Source organism: Myodes glareolus, chromosome 9 (assembly GCF_982192425.1).
Source record: "Myodes glareolus chromosome 9, mMyoGla1.1, whole genome shotgun sequence".
In the NCBI taxonomy this organism is placed as follows: Eukaryota; Metazoa; Chordata; class Mammalia; order Rodentia; family Cricetidae; genus Myodes; species Myodes glareolus.
Window position 1 is genome coordinate 21,477,335 of NC_142034.1, and position 9,244 is coordinate 21,486,578.

The 9,244-nt window shown below is 58.5% G+C and overlaps 1 protein-coding gene across 4 annotated transcripts; it reads left to right on the top strand.

Moving 5' to 3' along the window:
- Positions 1 to 757: 757 nt before the first annotated feature.
- Plekhh3 (pleckstrin homology, MyTH4 and FERM domain containing H3) lies at positions 758 to 9,244 on the top strand. Of its 4 annotated transcripts, none has more exons than XR_007234309.3 (13): positions 758 to 1,373; positions 3,340 to 3,395; positions 3,750 to 3,829; positions 3,927 to 4,118; positions 4,209 to 4,366; positions 4,472 to 4,592; positions 5,345 to 5,651; positions 6,241 to 6,448; positions 6,742 to 6,878; positions 7,137 to 7,269; positions 7,447 to 7,880; positions 8,212 to 8,403; positions 8,864 to 9,002. XR_007234309.3 is itself a non-coding variant. In XM_048445692.3 (13 exons), exons 1-13 carry the CDS (start codon positions 1,212 to 1,214, stop codon positions 9,038 to 9,040), a joined length of 2,382 nt encoding a protein of 793 aa, XP_048301649.1. In that variant the 5' UTR covers positions 762 to 1,211; the 3' UTR covers positions 9,041 to 9,244. The 4 variants fall into 4 exon arrangements, 3 of the variants coding, with proteins under 3 accessions (XP_048301649.1, XP_048301652.1, XP_048301650.1); XM_048445692.3 differs by having other exon boundaries at positions 762 to 1,373; positions 7,447 to 7,905; positions 8,864 to 9,244; XM_048445695.3 differs by having other exon boundaries at positions 762 to 1,373; positions 6,742 to 6,869; positions 7,447 to 7,905; positions 8,864 to 9,244.

The following is a 9,244-nucleotide window of genomic DNA, read 5'->3' on the forward strand; positions in this document are numbered from 1 at the left end:
TAGGGCTCTTGTTAACCCTTTCTTACGTAGAAACGCAGCAGATTCGCCCCAGAGGCCTCCGATCTTTTTTTCTGAGACTACAGAATTCCCTAGCGTGCCTAGCCACCCTCCCCAGTTCAGGTCAATGCACTGTAAATTGGCTTTTATCTGAGGTCTTTGTCTGAGGCATCTCGGAGTTCCTTTCTCAGCTTTTTCATCTTAAAAGTGGGGTGACTAAGATCTAAAACTGGACCCTTTGAACTCCAAGGATGAAAAACTGCTTCTGCAGCTAGCTCTCCGGCGCAGGCATGGGATGCCTCGCGGTTGTTAAAGCTCTGTACTTTGGCAGGGATTCCAAGATGTGTCAGGTAACCACAGGGCAGTAGCCCTGCTTCCTTCCAATAGCTCTTCCTTCTCCAGACCTACTAAGAGAACTTTTAATTTGCTGCTTGGTGAACCAGGAGTTAAAACAAGAGCACGAAGGCGGGCCTACGTGACGCCACAGGCACCCCTAGTCCGACCTCAGAAGCTGGGGCGTGGCTAACATCGCACCGCCCACCCCTTCCTCATTCCCCCGCCTCTCTCCTCTGTCACTCAGCCAGAAGCACATGATGCAACCCGCCGTGGTTTCAAGCGTGGGATTGGTGGCCCTGGCCGGCGCCAGGCACAGAGATTGGGCAGAGAAGGCTGTGACGAAATGTAGACCCTGCCCTGTAAAGAAGGGAGGAGAGAAAAAAGAGGGAAGGTGGAGGGAGGGGAAGAGAGGGAGGCGGGGTCTGGGAGCTCAGCTCGCGCCCCCCAGCGCGCCAGTCCCGGGGCTGCAGGGAGCGCAGCGCGCGCCGCCCGGGCCCCGGCCACCGGACGCCCTACCGGACACGACCCTCCCTGGAGCTTGGACAACTGCCTACCACGGACACTGTACCGGACACTGCCCTCCACAGGGCTGGACACTACAACGGACACTACTTCCCAGCTCCGGACATTGCTCCCTACTCCCTTCCCCCGGCTCTGGACGCTTTCTCCCTCCCTCGGCCGGGGCCCAGACATTGAGCCCCCCGCAGGCTCGGACAAGCGTTCTCTTGCACCCCAACGCTGGACACCCTCCTCCCGGACCCCTTCTCTCTTCGCGCCTCATCTGTACCCGGTTCGGATCCGAGCACCTCCAGTTTCTCCGATCTCCCCGCTGCTCGGGCGACGCTGCCCGCGCCCCCATTCCCTGACTGCTCGCCCGGATGCCTCTCCCCGGGGGATTGTGGTGGCTCCTCTGCTGCCGTCGAGGCTTCACTCTTCTGCACCGGGACTACGGGGACGGCGAGCTTAGCGGGGACGGGGACGACGACGACGACGACGAGACCTTTGAGCTACGGACCCCAAGTCCAGCAGGCGGCGGGAGGGTAAGTCTGGAGGGATTTAGAACCGTGTTCAATCCTTCTCACTACAACCGGTCGTCACGCCTGATCCGGCTCCATACTCGAGCCAAACGCCGTCCTTTTGGCCAACTGGAAATGTGGGGGAGATTCTTGTCTGGAGGCCAGAGCTCTGGGAGCTCCAGGGGCAAGCAGCCCTACACGGGATGTGCCTGTGGGCCTCGCGCCGCACTCAGGGCGCTGTCCACCTGCTGGGGGCCCTGAGGCAGAGGAGGCGTCACGCGTGGCCCGACCTGGCCCTGCCTCTCCCTTCCCTGCCGGGCGCGCGTCCCATCCCGTCTCCTTCCGCCTCCGCCAGAGCCAAAGAATGTGGCGAGGCCGGCTGAGCGGCTCGAACGCCTGGGTTCGTTCTGCTCACAGTTCTTGAGCGCTGGGGCCAGATGCGGGAGTTCTTACCGCGGGAACCTGGGCGAGGGGCAAAAGGCATCCTGGAATTGGGGTCTGCATCGGGAACCCCACAAAGAAAAAGCTGGGGACGATGGCCCTTTGAGGACTTCATACCCTGCCACTTAGGACAGAACTCTCTGCCTTCTCTGGTGAGGCTCCTGGGAATCCCGAGGGAATGGTGAGGGTCGCTTGACTGCTGGCTTTTTTTTGTTTTGTTTTAATCAAATCTCCCCTGGGAGACTCTGAGGCACCATTGGCGTGTAAGACCTCGAGGAGCCCTCCCTCATCATGCCCTTACCCACCAGAGACAAGACTGTGTGTACTGTGGCCTGGGGTCAGGTTCCCATCCCCCTGATCAGGGGTCCCCAGCAAGCTCCGTGGCTCCATTCCTGGGTGGGGCGGGCTGCACCGCAGCCAGTGCCAGCGCCAGCGCCAGCACCTGGCGAGGCGGAGGGCAGATAAATATAGAGGGGAAGAGGAGGGAAGCAGGGGACTGCGATTAGGGGAGCTGGTCTGGGGGAGATCAGTACCTACCCTCTTGTGGTGTGGTGGAAATGGGTGGGCTCCCAGAGAAGGGTCACTGCTTAAGAGTCCCCAAGCTTCCAGCACGGGCAGGTTCTCTGTCAAACAGGCCATGGCCTCCCTCCTGCCCCACCTCCACCCTCTCAGTGGAGCTTGGAGCTCAGGGACAGGTGTCCCTGGTCCTTCTTTTCCCTCCCCCCATCCTGGCTTAAGCAGTCTGGGCGCAATGGGACCATGGCACAGTTCCCGTCAGCTAGCTTGACTCTGAGTTGGTTTGAAGGCCTCCCTCAGACCCTAGGTTGCAATTGAAGTGCCTAGGCAGGGGTTGGGAGTGGATTGTGTATAAGAAGGGCAGAATCCCAAATTACTCCTGGCCGGAGGAGTATGTGCTCCTGCCCTCCTGAGCCCTCTGGGTTGTCTGCAGAAGAACACACAAAGCCCTTGGACAAAGTGCTTTGCAAAAGGATCCCTCTTTTCTTCCTTCACTTCGGTACCCAACCCTTGCCCACTCTTGGGTCTTGCACTTTCGCTGGGAGTTCATTTTTCCTCTTCCACGGAGGTTCTGAGCAAAGCCTGGAGGGTGAAGGGAAAAGTTTAAGAGGCTTCCACAGGGAGAAGGGATTGCATCCCTTCTCCAGTTTCAAAGATGGAGAAACTAAGGCCCAGAGATGGGAGTGGACTTGCGCAAGGTATGGCAGTTGCTTAGTGGTCCAGCCGGTATTGGAACCTAGGTCTCCGGGCTCCTAACCCGGTGCCCCCTCCCACCTTTCTCTCATGAGTGCATTTTCAAATGGCAACAGAGATAAACCTAGAGCTTGGACTCTTTAGCATTCTGTAGTGGTCCATAGAGACCTGTAGAAGGGACGAGCCCAGAGTGGCTCTGGCTCTTCCTGCCCAATCACGACCCCCCCACCCCCACTCAGGCACTCCTTCCCCAACCTCCCAATGAGAGCTGTCCTGGGCTCCTGCGAAACACTGGTGTTGGGGCTAAGGACTCTGAGTGTATTCCTGCCCATCTCCCCAGGGTTCCCTGGACGTTACGCTGACTCAGCCGACAAGGAGCGGGCCGGTCTCAGACAGGTGAGTTTCTACTCAGAGTCCCTAGTTCCGAGACCTCAGCTAGTTCTCAGGACCCCCTTCCTCGCCATCTTCTCTCCCCGGGTTGTGCAATAAGGGAGAGGCCCTGTGCCGCCGGACGCTGCGGTTTGGCTGGGGTCCCGAGGGGCGGTCCGGCCGGGGGCGCGGGGAGGAAGGGGGGGTCCTAGTTATTTCTGGTGCAAGGTCAGAACGGCCCCGCGGTTCCCACAGCCTGGAGGATGGGTGCCCAGCTTGGAAACATGTACCCCTCGCAGCCTGGGGAGCCCCTAATAAGGAACCCCCTGGAGGCTGAGTGGAGGCCTCTCAGCCTCGCCCAACTTTCCATCTTTGGCCCAGGCTGCAGAGCTGGGAAGAGACCTGGAGCCTCATCCCAGACAAGGGACTGCCGGAGGACGACCCCGACGTCGTTGTGAAAGGTGGGAACCCCTGGGCGCAATCTGGAGGCCCCCAAACACAGCCCTCCAAGAAATAATGTCTCTTCATGTTAATCTTTTCTTCCGGGTCTCCTCCCAGGTTGGCTGTATAGGGAGCCCCGCGGGGGAGGGGCGCGGCCATGGCTGCTCCCGCGGCGAGCCTGGTTTGTGCTCACCAGAGACTCCCTGGACCAGTTCAGCAGCAGCGGGAAGGGGGCAAGGCGCCTCGGAAGCCTGGTCCTCACGAGCCTGTGTTCGGTGACTGGGCCAGAGCGCAGGCCCAAGGAGACCGGTGAGACATCTTGAGAATGTCCCTACCTTCCTGGCAGGGCCCCCAGCAATCCATGATTGCCTTTGCCTCTGTGGCCTCTCTTTCCACCAGGTCTGTGGTCAGTCACTGTGTCTGGCCGGAAACACAGCATCCGCCTCTGCTCCCCGCGCCAGGCAGAGGCCGAGCGCTGGGGGGTGGCACTTCGTGAAGTGATTGCTTCCAAGGCCCCTCTGGAGACTCCTACCCAGCTACTGCTCAGGGACATACAGGTGAGAGAGCTTGCCAGTAAGAAGCAGGAGGGTGGTGGGCCTAAAAGCTTTCTGGGCTCGTGGAGAGTTCCCTTCCCCCATCAAGGTGACCCTCTTCCTCTCTAGGAGAGTTGTGGCGACCCAGAGGCAGTGGCCCTCATCTACCGGCGGAACCCCATTCTGAGGCATACCAGTAACGCTTTGTATGCCCCACTCCTGCCCCTGCCTTATGGAGTCAGCGCTCCCGGTGAGTGGCAGGACCCCAGGTCAAGTCTCCTCAATGGGGATGGGGTAGACTTGTGATGAGAGCCCGAGTAGGGTAGCTGGCAGGGACTTGAGTCTTTAGGGTCCTTCTCAAAGTCTTATGAGTGAACCTGGAAGCAGTCTCGGTTGGAGGGCAGAACGGAATGAAGACTCTGCCTCCCCTTACCCACCTCTGAGGGTCTCATTCTGACAGATTCCTTCAGAAGCATCTGGACTTCCCTATCTTTCCCCTTATATTTGTAAGACTAGGACATAGCACCTTTACAAGTAGGGGAAACCATCACTGGGAGAAATTGTGCTGGCCTCATCCAGGTATACTTCTCTCCACAAAGGGAGTTTTGACTGTCGCAAGTCCTAAAGCTAGAGGCTTAAAGAATGCCAGGAGACAAACCCTGGAAACCGTACCCAGAGCAGCCTTTTTTTGGAGCCCACCGTGATGGGTACCCAGTTAAAGGGTGGGGGAGGGGCTAAATCTATGGCTTTAGTCTTTCTTCCTTACTAGGAAAGGTTCAGCAGTGGCGGGCGGAGGGGGTATTCATGGGAGGCAAAGGTGGAGAGTTTGGTTCTGTGGACCATTGCTTTCCCGCCACTCTTCCTGTCCCTCGCACCCTCCTTTCCACGCCATCCCCTGTGTCCTCAGACACCCTCTGTCCTTCCTGTGGATCGTGCCTTCCTCCCAGGGCGCAGCTCGGTGTCTCCCCTCCAAACCAGCCCTCCTCCCCCACCCTCCCGCAGGCCCAGGCTACGCACCCTTGCGAGAGGAGGCGGTGCGGCTGTTCCTGGCACTGCAGGCTCTGGAGGGGGCGCGGCGCCCAGGGCCCCTGATGCAGGGTGTGCTCCAGACCTGCCGGGACCTGCCTGCACTCCAGGACGAACTTTTCCTGCAGCTGGCTAAGCAGACCTCAGGTCCCGCTGGTCCCCCTGGGCTCCCTGCCACTCAAGATCCTGCCACTCTGCGGTACTGGCAACTGCTCACGTGTATGAGCTGCACTTTCCGGCCTGGGGGAGCTGTCCGAGGGCACCTCCTGGGACATTTGGAGAGGTGAGCGGAAGAGATGCCTCAGCCAAACAGCTTCAGGGCTGGGGGAGACAGACAGACAGGTGCAAGCGAAGTGGAGATCCAGAGAAGGGGAGGGATGCCCAAGAGCAGGCCTGCTGCTAATAACACAGTCAGTACCTTCGTGGGAACTGCAAGGTCATATATCCCACTTGTGAGCAGGTGACTTACAACAAGGCACTCTCTTTGAATAGAAGACCTAGAAAAAAACGACAGGATTTAAGAAAGTCTAGTAACGCGGTTGGATTTCAGATTTTAATCACCGGGAAGATCAGGGAGCTGGAGGAAGTGGGCGGGGCAGTTGTAGAAGAGCAGGCAGGAGACTTCGAAAATAATTCCGTTCCCTGTAAGACACCCGGGACACATTTAGGTTGCACTCAAGAAATGTGACATATCGGGAAGGAAACCAACCGGATGTAATGCTTTTTCTCCCCATGCTGGGGATCCTGCCTAGACCCTCACGCATGCTAAGAAGCCACCGGTCAAGCCACCCTTGGTCAAGTAACATAAATTACGATAAAGGAAAGGAAAAGAAACCCTTGGAACACTAGTCCTTGGTTTCCCTTTAATTCAGGACGGAGCAGGCACTCCCGGACTCAGAACTGGCAGAATATGCACGCTTCATTCGGAAAGCTCTGGGCCGGACTCGGGGTCGAGAACTGGTGCCTTCGCTAGCGGAGATTTCCGCGCTGAGTAGACGGCAGGAGCTGTTGTGCACCGTGCACTGTCCCGGAGCTGGAGCGTGTCCTGTGGCCATCGACTCCCACACTACAGCGGGAGAGGTGAGGCCAGCGAAAGACTCCCTCCTACGCTTCCGCAACCCGCCCTTCCAGCTTTATTTATCCACTGTACTGGTGACTGAACCCAGAGTCTCCAGCATGCTAGGCACCCTTACCAGCTTCTCATGCCGGCTCTACGTTTGCCCCTAGTCTCAGATTTGTTGCTTTGGAAAGTCAGCGAATAGTGGTGACAAGCCTAAGCGATCTTCTCCAGTAGGTTCAGCTCTTCCCAGATTCTGAAAAAAGACCTCCCTCCCCCAAGTGACTTGACTTTCCTCTTCCTCTCCTCTTCCTAGGTGGCTCGAGAGTTAGTGGGAAGGCTGGGTTTAGATCGGAGCCGGAACGCGTTCGCCTTGTATGAGCAGCGAGGGGCCCAGGAGCGAGCCCTGGCTGGGGGGACCCTCGTAGCCGACGTGCTCACCAGGTTTGAGAAGTAAATGTCCAGCCCCAGCCCTGCGCTGTATTGGCCAATCTACTTAGCTTTTGTCTACCATTAAGCACGTTTATCTAGGCGTGCCAGTAGCTCGCTGATCTACAGACAGGTTCCTACCCGCTGGTGGTGTGCAGTCTGACTTAAAAGGCTCGCCAGGGCTCCACCACAAAAGTTTCTTAGTCCCGCCCCTTTCCATAGTAGCCTGAGCCCGTGGGGGCCCTGCTGCCCAGTCTTAATGCATCTTTTTCCCTTCTGTAGTTTGACCTCAGAGGAAGCCGGACTGGAGGACTCGCCCGATTCCGGGTGGAGACTGTGCCTTCGTCTTCACGGACCTCTGCACCCAGAAGGGCTATCCCCTGATGGTCACGAATTGCCTTTCCTCTTTGAGCAGGTGAGAGCTCTGGTTTTTACGACTCCAAACCGAACACAGCCTGAACCCGTATTCCGGACCATCTTCAATTTGTTGTGACAACCCCGTGGGAGACTTCCTGAACCCAGACCTCCTCAGATTCCATGCCTGGAGGTGTCTTGACAGCTTCGACTCTGACGCCGCGTACCTCCCTTGCAGGCTCACGCTCTGCTGCTGCGCGGCCGGCCGCCCCCGCCTGATGATACGCTGCGCGCCCTGGCGGCGCTGCGCCTGCAGAGTTTGCACCGGGACTTTTCCCCGCGGGGGCCCCTGCCACGCCTGGACCGCCTGCTGCCGTCCCCCACCCCGCCGCGGGAACAGCCGCTGCGTCCTACCCCCAGGCCACAGTCCTCCGCCGCCCTGCTGGCCGGGGCGCTCTGGAGCCCAGGTCTGGCCAAGAGGCGGGCGGAGCGTGCCCGGCGTGGCTGTACCGGCTGCTCGACGGGAAGCACAGCCCAGGTGGGAGGAGACGGCACCAGCACGACGGCCGCGGTGCTGGGAGGCTGGAAGAGGCTACGGGGCATGGGCCAAGCTGAGGCCATGGCTGCCTACCTGGCTCTGGCGGCGCAGTGTCCGGGGTTCGGCGCTGCTCGGTATGACGTTCTGGAGCTGAGCACGGTGAGGGGGAGAAGGGAGAAGGGGACTCTGGTGGTCCAAGTCCCAACACTTTTACTCCAGAGCCACAGCCCCCTACCCCGGCTGGGTCATTTCATTTCCAAAATGTAGAACAGCTAGCAGCTGCCCATCTCCAACCCCTGGACTCCCCAGCATTTGGGCTTGCACCTCCAGGTGCTTGTGGCCACTCCACACCTGTGCTGTGTGAATCGGGTCAAGGAAGCTCCCAAATCACAGCCTACTGCCCCTACCAGAAAAAAAGGTGGAAAAGCCCCGCCTGCGACCCTGACCCCGCCCATCTCTCTGCAGGAGCCTGGTGGAGGTGCTCCACAGAAGCTATGCCTGGGTTTGGGAGCAAAGGCCATGTCGCTCTCCAGGCCTGGTGAGACAGAACCCATCCACAGTGTCAGCTATGGTCATGTGGCCGCCTGCCAGCTAATAGGCCCTCACACCTTAGCCCTGAGGGTGGGTGACAGCCAGCTCCTCCTGCAGAGTCCCCAGGTGAGAACGGGTTGTGGAAGAGAAGACATGGGTGGGTATACGGGCAACTATGGACTCTAGGGCTCCAGCTGTGGTCTAAGGAAGAATAAGGAGCTTACATTTGATTTGGGGGAGGAAATGGTAAACAGGGAATCAAAGATTAAGAGAGAAATACTATAAACTGTAACTGGACAGGCCTTGACTGGAGAGCCCTGGAGCTGTGGGAGTCTCTTTGAGACAGGAGGACTTAGCACTTAGTGTGTTGGCAGATCAGAAAGGAAAATGACTGACACCCCGGGTGGAAGGGGGGAGGGGTGAAAGGAAGAGAAGGGCGCCAGGACTAGAGCGTGCAGGAACCTACCTGGTAGGGGAAGCTGGAGCCCTGGAGCTCCAGAAGAGGAAGGGAAATGAAAAGAGGCAGCCGAGTGGGCCCTGTTGCACGCTGACCCCCTGTTGCACACTGGCCACCGCCCTCTCTTAGGTGGAAGAGATCCTGCGGCTGGTGAATGCCTACTTGGCCAACCCCTCCCCTGAGAGGCCCTGCAGCAGCTCTGCTCCTCCAAGCCGAGACCTGCCAGACACCTCCCCTCCCAGCCAGCACCAAGGTCTGGAAGAGCCCCAGGGACAGTCTGGATGCCTGGGGCAGCTGCAGGACTAAGCCTGCCAAGAGGTCACGACTTTTCCTTTGCCTACAGTCTGAGATGACAGTGCGCTGAGATTTGAGGAAACCATGGACCCTTTTTGGCCCTGCAGGGACAGGGTCCACCCACACTCTCTCTAGGCGGGCAATGGGTGTGGACAGTTTTTCTAGTTTGTTTCTTAATTTATTTGTAGAAGAAAAAAAAATCCTTATTTACACAAA

What these genes read in the sequence shown, in the direction of transcription:
- Plekhh3 (XM_048445692.3), top strand. Translation starts at nt 1,212, where the DNA reads ATGCCTCTCCCCGGGGGATTGTGGTGGCTCCTCTGCTGCCGTCGAGGC. An exon ending in GTCCAGCAGGCGGCGGGAGG is followed by an intron (nt 1,374 to 3,339) that starts GTAAGTCTGGAG and finishes CCATCTCCCCAG; the next exon opens with GGTTCCCTGGACGTTACGCT. An exon ending in TCCTCCTGCAGAGTCCCCAG is followed by an intron (nt 8,404 to 8,863) that starts GTGAGAACGGGT and finishes GCCCTCTCTTAG; the next exon opens with GTGGAAGAGATCCTGCGGCT.